Below are 20,557 nucleotides of genomic sequence, written 5' to 3'. Positions count from 1 at the left end.
AACTGTTCTTAGATCTCCAACCGTGAGAATATAGAGAATAGGAGCAGCTTTGTTTAGAGATCCAGCTCTGCCCCTAAAGCAGAGTTTAATCTGCCCCTTTGACACAACCATAAATTTGTTTATTTATTCATACAGTATTTAAGAGCTGTGCATCTCTCTCTCAGAAGAAATTTGTACAATAAAATATTAAAATCAATATATAAAATTTAAAAGAGGCAAGGCATGCTAGAAATTAATCAAAAGGGGGGGGGGTTATTAGCCAGAAACGAAATTTAGATTATCAATGTAAAGACTATTATTGCTGCATCATTTACTTATTAATTGTCCCCACAAAATACAGACATTTTAAAGAAAATTATGTTTTAAAGAATGGTGGCTAAACAAAATACGTTCACTTATTGATGTGAATCTTGGTAAAAAGCTTTGATTACATATAAATATTATATTTCAAGTAATAATGTTTATGTTTTTCCTATGTTAGATTATGGATTTTGCTTTTCTTAATGTTAATCCAGAAACAAGTATGAAGTTGGACTGGGCTACTTCCATTATGATTTATGAAATAAGCCATTTCAGGTGTAGATTGCTCTGTCAATCATATCGTGTTATTTCTGCAATCAACCATATGTGGCCTCCGAGCTCATTATGCAATCACAATCAATGGTTATCAATGGCTTGGATTCAATTCATTTACATTTTACTATATGAATGGGCATACTAGATCAATTCTAAGAAATAATCTGCTACTTTTTAAAAAACTTGTATAGACTTTTAAAAGCACAAATTCATCAAATCCACCCAAAATTCCATGTTTGCCTGCTTGCTTGATGACCTGAACTTGACCTCTGTTCCTTTACTCCTTGGAGAAGCAGTATCGTTCAAATGAACCTCACACACAATCACACATTTTTTCATTTATGCTGCTATCTGACAAGTAGAAATAGGACTGTAGCTCACAAAGATTAAGAGAACTTCGTATCTGGATATCCCAAATATAAATCTTCCTTCAGGATCATAACAAAACCAGGAATGGAAAACCTTTGACAATTCTAACTTTCAATGCAGGACTGGAAATATGGCATTTGCCAAACTGCTCAACATTTTCAATTTGCAATTTTCTCTACCAATCATTTCAGCTTAACAAAGTACACTTAGAAAATGGAAGTCAACAATGGTAGTAGTTCTTGGAATTACCCAAACACAGTTAACTGTATATACTGAAATAATTAATGTACTTATTACTTGTTGATCTCTTCTAAATATCCAACAACATGTAGCAACATTAATAAGTGTGCATGTGGGATACAGCAGGGTACAGCTGGGCTGTGAAAAGCACTTTGTGAAATAACCAAAGTGTGCCATCAAACCTACTGCTCAAGTGTCAAGAAAGCTGTATCTCTCTAAGGTTGTGTGCAGCAATTTCAAGGGTCATTTAAAATTGTTTTGTGTCTAAACATATAGGTTCAGAAAAGGTGCACAGCCCTAGGGTACAGTTACCAGATTTAAATCTGAAAGATACATTTAATTAAATATTGATACACTCAGAATAGTGTAGCTTGTGACCTAACTATTCAACTCAAACTTGTTGAAAAACGTTTGATATGGTCTTTAAATTGCAGATTTTGCTTTCTTAATGAGCCAGATGACCTTTTGCAAAGAGCACTGAGCAGCCACATAAGAAAAAAAAGAAAGAAAGCTAGTTCAAGAAGAGCAACAGTTTTGGAAAGCAACTCTAAACTGAAATAAATTAGAAGCAAGTAGACTTAGGCAAGAATTATCCATTTCTTGCAACAGGAATAAAATGTTTTCTCCTCTGGTAGCACTGGAGGCCTGACAGTTTGAAACCCTGCCCTTTTCATACAATTCAAATTTACCCAAGCAATGCACCAGCTTCATTTTTGGTTCACTCATTTTGTATGCGGATTTCTATCATTTTTGTTTGAAATCTAGGGTGGATTTCTGTCCCATTTCTAGCTGGCAGAATCATTATTGAAAGCCCCCTTTTTTTGTAAAAATAAACAATAGGATATTTTGGAACTATGTGCTATGACCTGCTCTGAGCCGCCCCCCCCGCTCACTATGACAAGTCTTTCCAGTATAATTTTTCAGTTTAAAATAAACACACTCTATTATTTCTAGCAGATTCTTTGAATACCATTATGGAGATGTTAAAAAGTCCACCAGTTGTTTGAACAATACTAATAACAATATTAATAAGATATGAAAAAACCCTGGCAAATTGATCTACTAACCTACAATGTTTTTAGAACATAGTATTAAGAATGATATGTGCAAAGTGGTGTCTGAACATTTTTCCTCCATTAAAATAATTGGTATCCCTGCAGTTAGAAAAGGCAACGGAAAAAGGCCTATAACAATGGTTTAGTTACCAACGTTCAAAAAAACCCTCCACCAAATGATATTTTGAGTTGGCAGAAAAAATGTTGCAGAAAATTCTTAAGGATTATGAATTTCTACCTTTAGAAAATTAAAGTTGAAATATATCTTTTATATTGATTTCTGAATAACAATTACTTGGTATAACTCAATTGTAAGAAACAGATTGTTTGGATTATTGAAATGTCCATAGTAATGGCATGTTTTAAATTTTTGATAGATTTCTCCTTATGAAATTTGTCAAATATGTCACAGTATTTAAACTCTGAATTCATGCAAAAATGCTAACAATGTTTCTTCTAAAAAAAGTCCATCACAGGATAAACAATAAGCAGATGAGATCTGAAATAATAGTTGAAGAATTATAATTCTCTATGATGGAAAGCAAGTGACTATACAACAAAAACCTACTTTCCATTTTCATATGATTTTGCCTGTTAGAGTGTTTTCTTTTTAATCCATCATACTGTACTTAAGGACACCTCATGCCAATGAATGGAAAATTTCTACTTTCTCTTTGTACAATCGGTGGAAAGAATTTGCCACAATGTGAAAAGGAACTTCAAAATTTTCCATCTCTTTCTGTAAAGACAAAAAGAAACAATTACAAATGGATAGTTATTTCATCAAGCTACCGCATAAATCAACCAAAATAATCCAGCCTTTCCTCAGAATGAAAATAAATGCATTTACATTGCATATCCAGTAAAGTAAAGCTACTCACTACTGATATTTCACAGTATTCCAGGCCATTTGCTTCTGCCCACTGTTGTGCTTGTTTGCGCTCTACAACTCTCCTATCACTTAAATCAATCTTATTGCCCACCAGGACACCTAAAAGAAAAATAAAATAAAATATTGGATTGTTACAGATAAGCAAAGCTAACAAGTTAAAAAGAATTGTCTGACATTTATCAAGAGAAAAGGATCACAAAGGAATAAGTTAGAATATAAATTTTACAATTCTTCAATACATGAAGAAAATGTAAACTGAAGAAAGAAATTGTTTGGAATCAAGGTTCTGTTTTCTAACATATTTGAGGAGTATGAGATGTAGGAAAAAAATATATATGCAAAGATATTTAAAATTTCCTACCTGGAATATGAATACCTGATGTTTGGATTCTCAGCCTTTCTAGCCACTTAGCAGAGTTATTGAAAGATTGCTCATTGGTGACATCGTACACAATGCATAGGGCATTGGGCTGTTCCCACTATATAGTAAAAGGAAAACGATATAAATTTTGCTGAAATAAATCACCCATATGACCCTACATCCTCTATAAGAAAAATGACAAAATGTTGTTGGAAAAAAATAATAAAATCCAGTTTAAAATAATCTATTTTTTTTTCAAAAATCCAGAATTCATCCATTTGGAAATTTTATTTACTTATAAAAGGGAACATGTTTTTTTAATTTTTAAATATCCAAAAATGTATGAATGAACACAACAACATTTGATAAGAATTTAGAATTTAATTTAAAGTCTGGAATATCAGTCACGTCCAAGGAAACAAAGTGATTTGATTCAAGACAGAAATAAATTAGAGGAAGAGAAAATAATGCTTTTAATTACAATTAAACTTTGTATTTTTTTAAAAAAATTAGAGACAGTTTAAGTAAATGTGGGCTACCTTTATTCTTTGAATTGTCAATTAAAAAAACAAATTAAAACAGTTACAGCTACTTCTGTGTTTTAAAGTTGCAAAACGAGAATACATATTCAAGATCTCTAAAACAATTAAGGTATAGAAAATAACACAACTGTACTTTCTAGCACAAGTATCAGATCAGCTACCATTGCATGAAGACATGTAGAGTGTTCTCTTTCTAAAGGGGCATATTTGCACTCTGGGATACCTCCTAAATGATGGGTTATGGTTTTCTTCTACAAAGCTGCACCTCTTAAAACAATCCATCTCTACACTTTTTTTCTATGTAGACACAGGCAAGAAGTTAAATGTACTCAGTTAAGAAACTCAGCAAATAAGGCAGTTCTAAACAGCCCATTTCATTCTTTTGACGTTTTTATACTGGGAAAGGTAACAATGAACAAAGGCTTGGGACTGCCATAATGAGGAATTTGGTAATGCTTTCCATTGGGAAAGAGGACTTCAGGGAGGGAATGGCCTTGGTTTCATAGGCCAGGTGGGAGTCCTGTTGGGTGAAAACAAAAAATGAGAGTCAGAATTGCTTACAGTTTTATCTAATTAATTTGGACTTGAGCTTTGGTTATCTTGCATTTGAGCCACTGAAGTGTGCTCTGTCTGGGATTGTTCTTAAAGACCATTTTGGAAGCTGTAGCTGGTCTAGAATGCAGCAGCAAAGGCAGTTCTGGACATATTTAATATAGCCATGTAAAACCAATGCTTCATGGCTCCCAGCTGGCTTCCAGGTACAATTGAAGGTGCTGGTTATCACCTATAAGGCCCTTCACAGCATACAGACTAGATACTTTAGGGACTATTTGTTGATCTGGCATACTGTGAGTCTATTAAGCAGTTCTACCTAATGGAACTCTGGAAATAGAGCCGCTTTGTGACAGTGGCTGTGCTCTGAAATGACATTCCCCCTAGAGCAGGGGCCCCCAACCACGGGTCCCCAGACCGGTACCGGTCCGTGGATCAGTTTTTACCGGGCCGCAAAGCTTGGGCGCCACCATCTTGTTTCGACAGCACTTCCGGGTTTTCAGTTGCTTCTGGGTTTTCAGTTGGAAAGCGGCATTTGGGTGCTCGCGCCTTAGTTTCGTCGAAGGGGGGGGCTTCGAACGAAGAGCCGTCCCGATGGTGGTGGAGTCTCACATTACTCAGGTACCGGTCCGTGGAAGAATAAATAATCGTGAAACCAGTCCCTGGTTCGAAAAAGGTTGGGAGCCACTGCCCTAGAGAGTCCTATGTCTGTTTCCCCAGCCTTGTTTAGACAAGCCCTTAAGATCTAGCTTTTTCCCTTGGCCTTGGGGTAGAATGAATGCACGGTGCACCTCTTCTAGATCGTCTGATTTGGGAGATAGTGCTTATTTTTTCTGGGTATTTTTCTTTTTTGTGAAAAAATTTGTTCTACATCTTCTATATTGTACACTGTGCAGTCTTAAAAATTAGATGGCATATACTATAACTGAAATAAAACAAATAAAACAAAAACATTTTAAATAAGAATCATAGCATCCAAACAAACAGCAAATCTTTCAGGAGAAAATATTTTTACACTTGCCAATTTATCTAGTATTTCGGAAAAGAGTTCTTTGCCTGCTGAATCAAAGAGGAAGAGTTCCTGAAAAGAGAACAAATATATTGTTTAATTAAAAAAAAACATTCCATAGTTCAGAACAGCTTTTGAATTTTAGAATTTTCAGACATAGCTGGGGGGAAACGTCTCTTTCTGCAAGTGGCTAATCAGCTTGCAGCATAAAAAAGATAAATGTAATTTATTGAGTTAAGATCATAAATTCACATTCCATAGACAGAAGAACTCCAGGCCATAGCTAAGTTGCAAAGATGCCATTCTCTCATGCCCCCTCTTCCCTCAAGAACTAGCCTGTGGTGCTGAATCACCACAATACACAGCTGCAATGGAGTGAGTTCAAGGAATGGCCCATAGATCTTGAACTATTTTTCTTTACATAAACCAATAGATCTAGTTATTATTTCCAGTTAACTTAATGCATACTGTAATGAAAATAGCAATTTAACAGTTACATATTTTTGATGCAAAAATACAAGACTTTCAATAACTATGGGATCTTAAAATAAATTTGACACAAAATATGTAAAATAAATTCATACATGTTGTGATGCAAGTATATTGATGCGTTCTCCTCTTACTGGGTTTTCTAATGACACAAATACCACCTTCAAAACATTTGGCTCAAACAAAAATCTACAAAAGCCAAAATACTTCTAAGAAAATATTATGTTGAATATTTTATGTAAATATAGTTAAAATATTTATTAAGCTTACAAAATGTAATTTGTATTTAAAGAAGGCTGGATAAGGCAAATATAAGTAGTCCTTGACTTATAGCCACAACTGAGCCCAAAATGTATGTTAAGTGAGAAATTTTTTACAAATTTGGGTTTTACCCCATTTTACAGCTTTTCTTGTCACTTTTGTGAAGTGAATCACTGCAGTTGTTAAATTAACACATTTGTTAAGTGAATCTGGTTTCCCCATTGACTTTGCTCGTCAGAAGGTTGCAAAAGGGGATCACCATGACCGCAACCATCATAAATATGAGTCAGTTGCCAAGCATACCTATATTACTCACTTGACCGTGGGGATGCTGTAATGGTCATAAGGGTGAAAAATGGTAATAAGTCACTTTTTTTCAGTGCCATTGTAACTTTAAACTAACACTAAATGAACTGTTGTAAGTCGAGGACTACCTGTATAGTACCAAAAATGAAGTCAGTAATTTGCACAACTGGATTATTGTAATCAAAGTAATAATTGTATTGTGTTGTACAAGGAATTGCCCCTGAAGACCATGTGGAAGCTAGAGTTGGTGCAAAATGCAGAAGTGCAAGCATTAATGGCTGCCTCTCAGGATACCCACCAGCATTGCTGCTATGGTCATTGGTTGCCAATAGATTTCAAATGCAATTTAATATGCTGGTTTCCCCCCATAAAGGTTATTACCTTTATAGCTTAGGGCCTGGATATCTTAGGGCCTGCCTACCATCAATCTTTACGGACCACCAATATGTTCTGGCAGAATGGATGTGCTCCAGATCAATATTAAATGTTGTCCTTTTATGGGACTAAGAAGCATGCCTTTTTTTGTTATGCCTCTACTCTCTGGACAGCATCTTTCCAAAGGTATGGACATCTCCCTCTCTCTTGGGGTTATAAAACACCTTTAAAACTTGGCTTTGGTCTAAGGCTTGGGATGATGTTTGTGAGCCTGTTTTGGTTTGGTTTGTTATTGTTGTGACTGTCTTAGTTTGTGGTCCCTATGGTGCTATGTATTTTTAACTGCTTTTATTGTTTGGTATTTATAAGTCACCAGAGTTCATGGGAGTGGGTGGCTATAATAAAATTTAAATAATAATAATGCAACTAATTATGACCATTTCTATTTTTTTAATCTCTGAGAAATTCAGATAAAAAAAATTCATAGACAATAAAGTGCCATCCCTATTTCAACACAGCCAATATTAAAGTTCCCCATACAGCTGAACAGAAATAGCTAAACTTAATAAAACATAAATAATATTTCTGAGAAAACTGTCTGTTCAATGAGTTTTAAAAATATATAAATCTAAATCATAGCCAATCTTACCACGCTATCATTTGTTCCTGGAATAGATACTGTCTTCACCAATAGTTCCACTCCTACTGTCTATCAATCATAACATGGAAAAATATATCAAATAATAATAAAATCAGTTTATTTTACAACTTGTTAGGTCTCTCAAGTGACCCTTCACAATACCCAATGCTAGATATTTTTCAGTCAGAGAAACTCAAATTTAATTCTTAAGAGCTGAAAAAACAAAATTAGGTTGAAAAATGATTTATTCATTTAATTTAAATGATTTTTTTACTAAAAGGCTTTAAAGTTTATTCTATATTACTTGAGGATGGGTGATACATATATTTAGCCAACAATCTAAAGTAACACAAATACATGTCAAATAGAAAATGCACATATACAGGTCAGATTGGAATTATATTTGCCAGTTCCAACTGAGCTTCTATATAAACAGGCCACTGATGCCCATTCATTTTGTGTGTATATGTATGTAGTGGAAAATGGAACAGTTTTCCCACTTGAAAATAACTGGTTGGATAAAAGTATAAACTGACTCTAGCATTTTTTAAAAAAATGTTCTAATATTGATCTTAAGGATCATAATTAATACTCAATTCCTCAGTATCTCTCAGTCTATTATAAGGCTCACCAGGGTATAGTTTTTCTGAAAATGAGCCCCATCATTGCAGAACATCTGGACCAAAGCAGTCTTCCCCACAGTTGAATCACCTGTATCACAAATGGATGAAAAAGCTCTTTGATTAAGCCATGTCTAATTAAGAAATCATGAGTTCTCTCCCATTTTATTATTATTGGCTATGTTAAACAAGCCTATATTTATACTAGGTTTACACAGAAAAGGAAAACTTAAACCCATAGAAATTCAAGGGTGAGTCAAGGGTATGCATATAATATCCCCCAGGTTTCCTGGCTGATTGGAATTTAATTTAATTTTTTTTAATGCTTGAAGTTAAATAGCGAGCAGGAATGCTACAGAATGAAGCACCAACTTCCAGCATCCTATTTAATATCAGTACGTGAGACAAATTCCATGCTTGGAATAAGTAGAAACAAAATTAAACAATAAAGGTCCCATTTGTATACTATTTTAATCTATGATGACTTGGCAGTAGAAATTTCATATGTAGTTCTAATCAACAAACACCTCAGAACCGATACTATGAAGCTGAAAATGGGCAAAAAAAGGCACAAACAATAAAAAGAGGTGCTTATAGCACAGTGTTTTTTTTAGGGTGGCAGTTCTTTCTAGTGATGAATATTTTTGTTAAATGCCAATGGCCCACCTGGTGGCCTGTATGTGGTACAGAGCTTATTTAGAAGATATACAGCTCATAATTTGGGGTTCAGGTATTTCTTATACAATTATCTGTCATACTACAGCCATTTACCCAGCTGTCCTTACTACCTTTCTCCACTATTAACACACCCCATGTGTTAATTTACTGTTCTAATCCACCCTGATTCTCATCACCCACTGCAGTGCAGACCCTGTGCCAATGCAGTGTAGATCTTGGCAATGTAGATATTTTGATAGGTTTTGAGAGAGGCTATTAGAAAGTGGGGGGGAGTTTTTATTGGGGTACTTGGAATTATTTTTCAGCTAACAGGTTCTGCAGCCTTAAGTATGAAAAACCCTGGATTTAGAGATATCAAAAGACTCTCAAGTTAACAGGCTTGTACGGAAAGACCCTGTCCTATAAAGGCAAGGAAATTATGTGTGCTCCATCAAACTGTCTTGGAAGTAATTCTCACTGGTTAAAAATTTTAGCACAACAGTAGAACACAGGATTTGCATGAAGGAAATCTCAAATGCTTTAGATTGGGGCTGGCATCTTTAGGTTTAAGTCAGGAAAACCTCCTGCCTGAACTGTTGCAAAGCAGCAGCTAGCAACTAATGGGGTTCACAATTCCCCTGAGTTTAAGTACCCAGCACTGACACCAAACCAAAGAAGCCACCTTATATAAGCTTGGCTGCTCAATTTAAGGTTAGGAGGAATCTCAGCCCACTGTGAGTCAAGCAGATGACCTTATTTCCAAATTACCTAATTCATTTTAAGTGCAATTTTAGATCAGGAACCGCTGGGAAGTAACTGAGTTTCCTGACCCGAGTCTTGATTTAGGATAATCCAGGCCCTATTAAAAAAAAAAAAAGATACAACTGAAAACCGTGGTGGCCAATTTGGGGACTCACCCGCCACGATGCATTTGGCAGCCAGTTTCACCATGGCCTGTACTGATCTTCACCATAAAAATGGGCCTTCGGGGGAGCTGGAGGAAGAGACGTGCATTTATTAGGACTGAGATTTTAAAAATTAAATGGAGCCTAGAGACATCACATACTCATGGAAGCGGAGGGGGGGGGCGTTGATGTAGGAAAGAGAGAGAAAGAGTCCCTCTGGAGACCCTGCTAGAAAGAAGGCTGGCTATGAGTTCCACTGTGGAGGACACAATAACCGCCTTCTCAGTCGCAGGGAAACACAAGCCGAAGCTCTCTTAGCAACAGCACATGAAGAACCCCGCTACCCTTCCCATTCATTCGCCGATGCCTCTATCGGAGGATTCCAAATAGGAAAAGTCGATTGGCTAAAGCGCTTCACCAGACCATTTTCATTGGCTGTCCCTTTCATGTTTTCCCGCCTTTAGGCCAGGGCAACGCCTATGGCCTCGGTGTATTGGTTTTCAGCATGTGCCGCTCAAAAGTAAACCAGTTTGTGATTGATAAGGTCGCTGGTCAATCTCTTCTCCATCGGCGTGACGCCGTCCTGCCCCCTCCAACTCTCAGGAGAAGGATGATGTCATTCGAAGCTACAAATTTTAGCGTGCGTTGGCCTTAGCGTTTTAGTTCTACCCGGTAATTTATGATACCCCTAAGAGAGTATTTTATGATTGGTTAAAATGCAGATGGATTGTACCATTTGGATAAAAAGAGTCGTTTTGTTTGCTTATCAATTTTCAAAGAAAAGTTTGATCAGAGAATCCTTTGCATATTTAGTTGTGCTTTAACAGAAGTCTCCATGTGGGCCCAAAGCTATGGAGAATAGAATGAACCATCTCTTTCATCCCTGCCCCCCCGCCGTTCTACATAATGGACTTTCTCACATTGCTCTTTAGCTCTCATGTACTTTCTCGTGTTTGGCTCGCTCCACGCAAGGTTAACTGAGTTTTTGACGCCTGCGTACTCTGCTGCAGCCGCTCCCTTCCCCCCATCCCGCTTTAGGAAAGGGCAGAGAGGGGTTGAGGCTGATCCGCGTTCGAGGCATTTCTCCAACGACCGTTGGCCTCAACCACTCCTGCCTTCCCCCTTTCGTTGTGATGGACTGACAGCCGCATTTAAGGCTTGTGCAAGCCCCTGCCCTCAAATCTGTGAGGAGCAGAAACGGCTTCTGGTTGATTTATCTGCTGAATAGCCTCTGCTATCAACCCACACAGGGCTCCCTTCATGGTTTCTCAAGCAAAATCCGAAACGAGATCATTATTATTATTATTAGTATTTTACCAGAATTTTTCCCTTTTCTTTGAAAGAGTTCAAAATGGAACAATTGATCTTGATCTCATAAAACACACTAAGGCCAACATATACCCTTTGCAGGAATATTTTCTCCTAACTTCCTTACCTGTTCCAGCTTCTGTAAAGCTGCCCTTATTGTCAATATCGTTTTTGGCAGACAAAATGGAAGATGATTTAAGTCTGCCTCAAAGTCTGAATCCAGGGTTGATCTCAGACCATAACAGCATGCTGAATCTCTTATGTAAACCAAATGCCATAATGCATTTTGGATGGTGAAATTTAATAAGCAGAACAGCTGAAATAAGAAAATGCATCTTGGATTGTAAAATGGATGCTTCTTTTTTTCTGTCATCACAGATTGATGTTTTTTTTTCAAATTGGAAACAGTTCTGCAGTAGCAAAACCTTTTAAGATGCATTGATTCTCTGACTGACAGGGTCAAGGTAGCAGCTCTCAAGGAAGTTTGGGAAAAGCTTGGCATAACAGAAAAGTTGCCTATGATATTCCCTTGGAACCTCCAAGATACAGTTCAATTCCCTCTTGTACTCATTTCTTAAGATTCAGTTCACACTATGCTTCATTTTCTTTTCTGAAGAAGTTAACAGTTTTGTTTTTATTTTATAAAATGGTGAGGCAGTGTGACACATAAATCAAGCAAAAAAGAGAGTATAACTACAGTGCCAGTATAACTTATTCTCTGAGTATGTTCTAAAATCAGTGTCTTCAAAAACCTGTCAGTGCACCCTGAGAAGCAGTCAATCAGTGCTAAAAAATGAGTGGGAAAAAAAATGAGAAATTCCAAAAGAAGGACAATAGCCAAACAAAAAATGAAAATTGTTAATGATGAAACCATTACTCAAGGTTTAGAACTTTTGTTATTACCAAAGACATTTATATTAAGAATTTTATTTGCAGGGATTATACATTTATGAAATGCAAACTTGTGAATTTGAATATGATACAAGAGAAAATACAAAGGCATACTTGTGGGTAACTTAATCATACTTTATTCAGCTATTCAGCTCTGGATTTGGGGTTTACATGACATAATGTCCATAGTATTGATATTTGAAATTCATTTGCTCCATCTCTTTGTAGCCTGAACTGAACACCATATTTTATGGTCATAATATTGGGAGAGTCTAAGCCATCTTGTGTTGTATTCTTGCCTTGATTTTTCTATTTTCTATTGCCTTCAATTTTTCAAGGTTCATAATACTTCAGATTAAATGTGCTTAGCAGTTTTCAAATAATTGAAAGGCTGTCATATAAAAAATAAACAGTTTGTGAACATTCAAAAAGAAAAGGCAGATAAAGCAGCTGCAGAGACTTATGTTGTGGTTCGCCGGCAGCCAGTGCAGACGGCAACGAAGTCGGACAGTGAGGAAGAAAGGGGACTAGGCAGGGAGTCTGGAGAGGACTTGGACGAGGATCCTGCATCCAATGCAGGGATTGGGCCAGGACCACCTGGGAGTGGGGTGCTGCCTTTGAAACCTTTGGAGCCTGGCAGCAGCGAAGCAGAGGACCTAGGGGAGCTTGTTCCCAGTGTGTGTATGCGCAGAGCTGCTAGAAGGCGGGAGCAGCTGAAACAGAAGGGGCGACTCAGGAGTAAGGCTGGGAGGTGATTGCCCCTCCCTTAAGGGATAAAAGTCAGACCTCAATGATGAAACCTTTGCAGTAAGCAAAGTAGTTCAATAGATTCCAAATCCTCCTTGAACCTCTGTGAACCTCTGTTGGTTTTTTCTGGTACTTCTGGTACTTGGTTTCTGTTATAATTAAATTGGATACTTCTGTTTTTGGCAGCATTCCACAGCACTGAAAGGCATGTGATTATTTTGGGGAACTGTTTAAGATTAGTTCTGGCTGGGAATGCAAGGAATTCCCAGTGTTGCAATAAAATAGGTTTTGCTTTTAAAACAAGTTTGTGTTTAATTATATTTGACGAAGCCTGGGTCAAAACAACTTAAACTAAATAGACACTACACTCTAAGCCAAGGCTTGTTTTATCTATGATTTGTTAAATCACAGTTATATTTTCTTCTGATTTATTCAATTTATATGTTGAATGTATATTGAGGAATTGGAAAAAGATGACCACGATTTTTAAAACTGGAGGAAGAAACATCAATAAGCAAAGCTGTACTGATGATACTACTCTAATAGCTGAGAATATGAATTATTTCCAATCTTAATAATGAAAGTCAAGGAGCACAGTGAAAAGGGATCTAAGATTAAGTATAAAGAAGTCTGGGAATTCACAGTACAATTATGTTGAACAGCTTTACCTTTAGGATTAACAATAAAGGAACAAAAAGTCAAGGAATATACCATAGACTAGCACTTGATGGTGTAGTGTAGAAAGTTAGCACCCACACTTCTCCTAGATGAATGAATTATTCAGGAAATATTAAAAAGGCAGAATATTATACCTCCCTGGATGAGAAAAGGAGAAACTTGCTCTTGGAAAGTAGCCCCCACCTTTGTTAATAGCCCCAGAAAGAGTGGGCCATCCTATCTACAAGACAAAAGGCTGGACCAGTTTATCTACAAAACAAAAGACCTTCACCCTCTGGACATAATAGGATTACCCTCTACTCATCTCACCATATGGCACCTGGGAAGATTGCATCACCCAGCAAGGTTCAACCAACCCTGGGATTCAAGACAACCTACAAAGTTTCCCCTGCATAGCCTTGTGGGAGTCTGACAACCAATCAGAATACATTTCTTTCATAGGAATAGAAAGCAAGTTCAAAGCCCAAGAGAGAGTATAAATCTCTCTCTCACCCATGTGCTTGATTGCCCAGGACCTCAAACCATGTGGTCCTGTCTACCATTAAACTATCTTTCCAAATAGCCTCCATATTTCCAGTGTCTTTCTTCCCACTTGGAACTGAACCCAGATGGACATTTCTTCCCACAATGGCGTAGCAATCAAAGTCTTGAAAAAGTTACTCAAATGCTGTGATGCGCCTGCCCACAAGGATCAAAATTATGTAAGCAATGTTTTTCTGTTATTTTACGGAAGAGAAAGTTGGACTCTAAATAAGCAGAATAAAAAGAGAATTGAACCTTTTAGTATTGAAGAAGACTCCCCAGCATGCCATGGAAGCCAAGGAAGCAAACTAATGAGTCATAGAATAAATCCTTTTAAACTTCTCACTTGATACCCAAATGGCCAGGTTCAAATTATCATATTTTGGATACCTAGATCTCTTGATAGTTTATAATGCTGGGAAAGGTGAAATGAAAGAGGGCTCTTCAAGAGTTTAGGATAGGAAACTTAGTACTATTTTAAAACTTGAATTGAAATATATAATCATGATCCACAACCTCTAATGTCTATTTCTCCCTGTGAGGGAGATGGGCAGTTTCTAAATGTGATAAATAAAATATATGCTGGGACTGCAGAAAACATAGTCTTGACTGAATTTAAGCAACTAAGTGGAATTTAAGCATATTGAATTAAACAATCTACTCAGTACTAGTTTGTAATATCTGCAGTAATATTGGTATAAACATTTTTGCAAGAATAGATAATCATTGCTCTCCTTAATCTCTTACTAATGGCCATATTGGAGCTTATAGAAATTTTACTTCAAGCTCTTTGAAGAGCACCAGGTTGCAAATATATTATCCCTGCACTTGCATATGTAGACTGATGAAGGAAAATCATCATCATCATCAATTTAGTTATGAATTATATTTTGATAGTGTGAAGCACTTGGTAGAGGAAGCAAGAGTTAATACACTGTAATGCTTGGGAGCTGTTTAATAAAATATAAAGAGGATGGCGTTTACTAATAATCTTTTCTTGATTATCATTGAAGATTAAAGGGCAAGGGCAGAAGGACAGTTCTGATACAGCAAAAAAATGCTACGTATCATCTAAACTGCTACATGTCCAGAATTTGAGAAGTATTTTCATGAGCCAAAAGAATAAAAACCCTATGTAAATTCTGATCACATTTCTGCCCAGAATGTTCTCTAATGAGAAAGCCATGCAATGTGAATTCTAAAGTTAGTATGAATTGAAGCTGGAGTAAATCACAAATGTTAAGACAAGCAGCCAAATGTAAAAGTATCAGCAAAGCAAAATACTTGGATGACAATAGCACAAAATCTTTATTTTCATTTACTTGTAATTCAAGCTTTGATTTAGACACGTACAAGGAGTTAGATGCATTGAAACATATCTTAGCAGCCAAATGAAGTAATGCTATTCAGTGTTTCTCTAATGTGTCTTCATTTGTTGTCTGATATATGAAATTTACAATACAATAGGAGAGATTTCTGCAGGGGAGTAGAAACCACCAGGATTACAAATGTATGGCACAGTCTCTTATTTTTGTGGAGTTCATTGGTTCCTACTGATCTCTGCAGAGACGGAAGCATGTTCTACTGTATTAGTCGACCCCAAATACCTAATAGGGTTTATTGGTTTCCAAAGGGCATTTGGATCAGTTTATAAAGATATACATTTTTATTTCGTTTAACTTTTTACATTTGTTTTTTTTCCAATGCTACAATCATTCATCTGTATGCCTGGAAAAGGGTATCTGCATCTTGAAAAAAATCAAAATGCAGCCCCAGACTCTGCTTCTTTTTTATGTGTGTTGCACAGGTGTTACGGTATGTGTCAATTTTATCCAAAAGCTAATGGGATAGCAGCAAATTGCTATCTCGGTAAAATTATGAGGTATCTGATTCACTGGATAGAATACATTTTCTTATTCTTTTCCCTCTATGACTCTGTTATATTAGATACTGATTCTCACAGCTGGAAAATATTGAAAATAGTATTCAGGGTAAAGTTCCAGGTTCCATATTCCCCATTATTTGCAATGTCTGAGTTTAGGTTGTTAGGCCAAGCGTAACTCTTGTTCTTGCATAATCACACATCAATAGATTATTTCAATAAATACTGTGCCTACTTTATGTGCCTAACAATCAGAATATAGTTTACTCCCTGTGTGAGCAAGATTGACCTACATTTCTTTTAGAACTGCCTGCATCTTCCAAAGAAATTGATTACTAATTCTACAATAGCAGGTTGTAATTACTGAATATAATACTGAATGATGCCTCCAAATATCATTTTTCCTTTTTTGTAAACATTTAATGAAAATGTATGAATTAATACATTTTAACAGGCAGACAATATTTTTGTTACTTATAAAGAAGAAAGCCGATTATCTTGAAAGTGAAGATAACTTGGATGTATGATCTGAAGTAGGTGTGTAAGGTGGATTTTTTATTTTTTAAATCTCATAATGAATGCTATGTTGCACCTTACTGCTTAATCATCTGGACATTATTTTTTTTCTATTACTTTTTTCCCACTAGAAGATAAGCATGGTTTTTCTTGACTGTGTTTCAAGGACTATCTGATTAGCTTTTCAATATAGTGTGCCAGATGGATCATATACATGACAGGTAGGGCAGGTGTCTTGCTATGTGGGTGGCAGTGGCAAGGGAGCATTTAGCTGAAACAATGCTGTCTTTAAATAATCTCATAGACAAGCCATGTGATATGTGTATGCTCAGTAGGGTCTAGGAAATGCATTGTACCATAGTCCCAGGCTTATACTGCTCTAGTTAATTCTCTGTAATGTTTTTTCTATCAGGTTAATTTCAAAAATATTGATTATAAATTGACTTTTAAAAATGGCAAATCAACCTGTTATTGACCAATGTGGAACAAATAATAACACCACAATTTAGAGCCATTGAAAAAAAAATCAAATGAAAATTGTATGGAGGTAATTCATACATTTATAACTTGATTAATGAATTATTATTATCCCATAAACTTAGCTGCAGGTGTGAATCAATCCTAGTCAAGAAGTTTGTGCAGTCATGTGGAAGCCAGTCCTACTATAGTTCTTTATTACTTTCAGTAGAAGTATACATAATATCCCAAGTCCACAGAGAGATGATCTAGGGTAGGGCTGTCAAACTCATGGCCCATGGGCTGGATGTGTCATGCGCTGGCCATTCCCACGCCTGGTTTAGCAAAGGGGGAAAAGGTCACAATCCGTCACGTGATGCCGCCATGACGATGCGAGTATGACACCCCTGGTCTAGGGCACTAGGGAAGGATCAGGAGCCGAACAAGAGGGGTATATGTTTAGGGCTTCAGACTGCTGTTACTGTATGATACCCCATCATCCATAACAAAAGGACATCAGAGAAGAACAGATCCCTCACCACTATTACATGAGTGCCCTCTGTCTCACTTAAGACTTCCAGATATGGAGGCAGCCTTCAGAAAGGATGAACCTCCTCTCTGAACAATACTTGTGTGCACTATTGTCTCCGGCTATGCACATGTCCTATCAAACAATTAGACAATATTGCAATTCAGATCAGACATGCCTGTAAAGGAGACCTAGATTTTCTGTCAGTTTTCCTACCTGCCCCCATTAGTGCTGGTAGCTACCATAAAAGTAACTGATTCATACTGAATATTGATAAAGAATCCAATATTGATACAAATCGATACTACCTGATTCTATAGTATTAGTTTCTCTTCTCTTTATTTTAATCATTATGGTGGATGTAGGATTTTTATATTGTCACTATTGCATTTTGTTCCTGTGTAGTTGTTATATTTCACCAATAAAAATATTTTCTAAAATATAAGAAAGACTGGCTTTTATTCGAATGCTCCCCATCACATTAAGACATCTTTAAAGAAACCAGAATGAGCTTGTGTGGAACTGATTTTTCTCCCTTGCATATGATTACAAAAATGTAAAATCATTGTTTATCACTAACCTATCCCATTGCCATAATTTTAAAGGGAAGGAATGCAAATAATGCTGATTTGGCATAAGACTGCTTCACCCAATTATTGCCTTAAAATTAATTAACAAGAGTTACCTTAAAAACACTCCACAATACCCATTCCTACTATATGTTCAACTTTATGCCAGTTCTGATCTCAGATAGCAGGATGGGAAATGCCTTAACCTCACTGGCTCCCTTGAAATTGCTGCTAGTCATGATTGATGATGCTGGACTTAGAACAAACATCAGTATGACTCAGGAAAAAAAATCAGCTCTTTTCAATACCTCAGGCAGAGTAAGAAAGATAAAGGTAATCTCTGTGTTTGTTATTATTGCAAATGTTCTGCTCAGTTGGACTGCACTCAGGCAGAGCCCATTTATTACTATGAGAGAAAGATGACTCTCTATACAATTGTCCATAGGGAAGGCGAATAAAAACGCCAACTGCATTAACAATTCAACTTAGGTTTGTTGATTACAAGCATTTTGCATTGGACTGTAATTATTGCCAAAGGCCAATAATTTGACTTAAACATAATGTAATGCCACCTTTTGGCCATGGGAGGTCAGTGGTTGCTGAAAAAAAGATGTTTTAAGACACTTTCTGAATTCATAATCCTGTATTGAAAAAAGGAAATTTAGTTTTTAAAACCTGAGATGACAGTCTTGATCACAGGAGAGAGAAGAAATCTGCTGGTATGTGTCAGCCTAAAGAACTGAAGGATGATCATCTCAGATTTTGGAGACAGTGTGTGGATTGAGATGTTAAAGTGGCCCAACAGGCCGCAGTGTTGCACGAGCCTGTCCAAGACAGCCGTATGTTGATCTGTGACAGCATTTGGGATGTATGAATAGTATCTGCATCTGTGATGTAGATATCCTGCTAGGTAGAAGCCAGCTGAACCAATCCTGAAAAGGTGTGTGTGCATGCAGCATATACGACTGCTGCACATAATCACTGGAGCGAAGGGCTTCCAATTGCATGAGGAAACAGTTTGGTTACGATCTGCATTAGATCAATGACATACTGGTGTTTCCTTTCCTCTAAGCAGAATTTTAGGACTTTCAGTGGCTTATGCTGCATCAGGAAGACATCGCTTTGGATAAGCCTTTCTCTAGAGACTTCTGTTTTCTGAACTGAATCAGGCTATAAAAAGAGCTTCTCCAAGGAGGTGGACATGTGAAAGACTGTTTTCATGGAGACTTACCTGACACAGAGTTCTTTTTTTTTTTCCCAATAAAAGAACTTACTTTTTTTTAAAAAATCTTTACATTTTCAAAGTGAATTCTTTTGCTTTAGCCTGCTTTTTATGTGCCACAAAGAAAAGAAAGTTCAATGCTTTTAATGCCCCCTTCCTCATGGTTTGCATTGTGTGAAGAGAGCAGCTAGGCTTCCAGGCTCATCATCTTCCATGAGTCATATGGTGAACATCTGCAACAGAAAGCCTAGGTATCCACGTATATTTCTCTCTCATTTAAGAATTATGCACGGTCGCAGAATGAAGTTACACGTAGACTCTTCAGAAATAGAATAGACTCCAGAAAAGGGGGTAAACAGGTTCCCTTCCCCCTTCCAGGAGAGATCCATCCAAGGTGTCAAGTGTCAAACTTCAAAAGGCGCTTTTGCTGTCAAGTGTCAAGCTTCAAAAGGTGCTTATCACTTCTCAGCCTGCCAACAAACTATTGGGGGGGGGGGGGGAAGGAGAAATAGAACTTAGGATTTAGACATCAAGATGTCAACTGTGAGAACCAAGAAGATTTTGACAGGTGTTTACCAAAACCAAAAGACTTTCTTACAACAATACCAGAGGACTCCATTGGACAATGTGACCTGGTCTAACAGAGAGGAGGGAAAATCTGAACTTTAACTATGTGGGTTTTTGTGGGAAATGGTGGGATCTGGTTTTGCCCTCATCTTTACCAATATGATATACTCAGTAAAGTTTTGCAGAAAGAGATTGGATTGCCTCAGCCGTGCTTGCTTTGGTTGGGTTTGTCAGTTGGTACTTTGACATCAAAAACCAATGAACCAATCTAGAGAAGGGTAGAGCCAATTAAAATTCTTCCCATCTCCCCTTTCTATGATTCCTAGGACATATAATACTTGAAACAGCATGAATCCCAGAAATACTTTTTCTGTGTTCTGTTGGTTTATTTATAAACTAGAAGTACAATTTTTAGGAAAGATTGATATGTATGTGTTTGTCATAGCCTACTATTCAATGACAGCATTGACAATGACAGCAATTCTAAATGGAGAAAAATAAATTACAGAACATCTTTTAGTAGGCTTTTGATGCCGTTGCTTAGATAAGCCATTTCACAAATGGCTGTGAAAGTGTTATCTTGTTGAATTTTTATCATATTTGTATTTGTTTTTCTTTCATGGAGTTCAAGGCAATGTGCATTGATTTGAACTTATTTGATGCTATGGCAATCTACTGAGGTTAGACAGAAGGAAAGTGGTCTGGGTTTTTGAATACATAGCATATAAATCAAAATATTCAGTGGTGACATTAACATTATTTCCACCATAGATTTCACCCCTAGTTTGGGGAATGATTTTTGAATAGTATTATATATTACT

At 36.7% G+C, this 20,557-nt stretch overlaps 1 protein-coding gene across 1 annotated transcript; it reads right to left on the bottom strand.

The window, feature by feature from the left end:
- Positions 1–480: 480 nt before the first annotated feature.
- Positions 481–10,247, bottom strand: IFT27 (intraflagellar transport 27). The gene is made up of 7 exons (XM_026695717.2): positions 9,862–10,247; positions 8,299–8,378; positions 7,677–7,736; positions 5,609–5,668; positions 3,494–3,611; positions 3,122–3,231; positions 481–2,979 (listed from the first exon to the last, which is right to left on the bottom strand). The coding sequence occupies exons 1-7, from the start codon at positions 9,893–9,895 to the stop codon at positions 2,881–2,883; spliced, it is 561 nt and encodes a 186-aa protein (XP_026551502.1). The 5' UTR covers positions 9,896–10,247; the 3' UTR covers positions 481–2,880.
- Positions 10,248–20,557: the final 10,310 nt, after the last annotated feature.

The sequence above is a fragment of the Pseudonaja textilis genome, chromosome 5 (assembly GCF_049901715.1).
Source record: "Pseudonaja textilis isolate UNSWEBS1 chromosome 5, rPseTex1.2, whole genome shotgun sequence".
In the NCBI taxonomy this organism is placed as follows: Eukaryota; Metazoa; Chordata; class Lepidosauria; order Squamata; family Elapidae; genus Pseudonaja; species Pseudonaja textilis.
Note: the sequence above shows the minus strand (reverse complement) of the source record. Positions and strands in the feature narration are given on the sequence as shown.

Excerpts from the sequence above, each read along its gene's own strand:
- IFT27 (XM_026695717.2), bottom strand. The coding sequence starts at position 9,895 with ATGGTGAAACTGGCTGCCAAATGCATCGTGGCGG. Across the intron at positions 3,612-5,608 it reads CCGAAATACTAGATAAATTG|TGGGAACAGCCCAATGCCCT; the intron begins GCAAGTGTAAAA and ends TTTACTATATAG. Across the intron at positions 2,980-3,121 it reads AATACTGTGAAATATCAGTA|AAAGAGATGGAAAATTTTGA; the intron begins GTGAGTAGCTTT and ends TTGTCTTTACAG.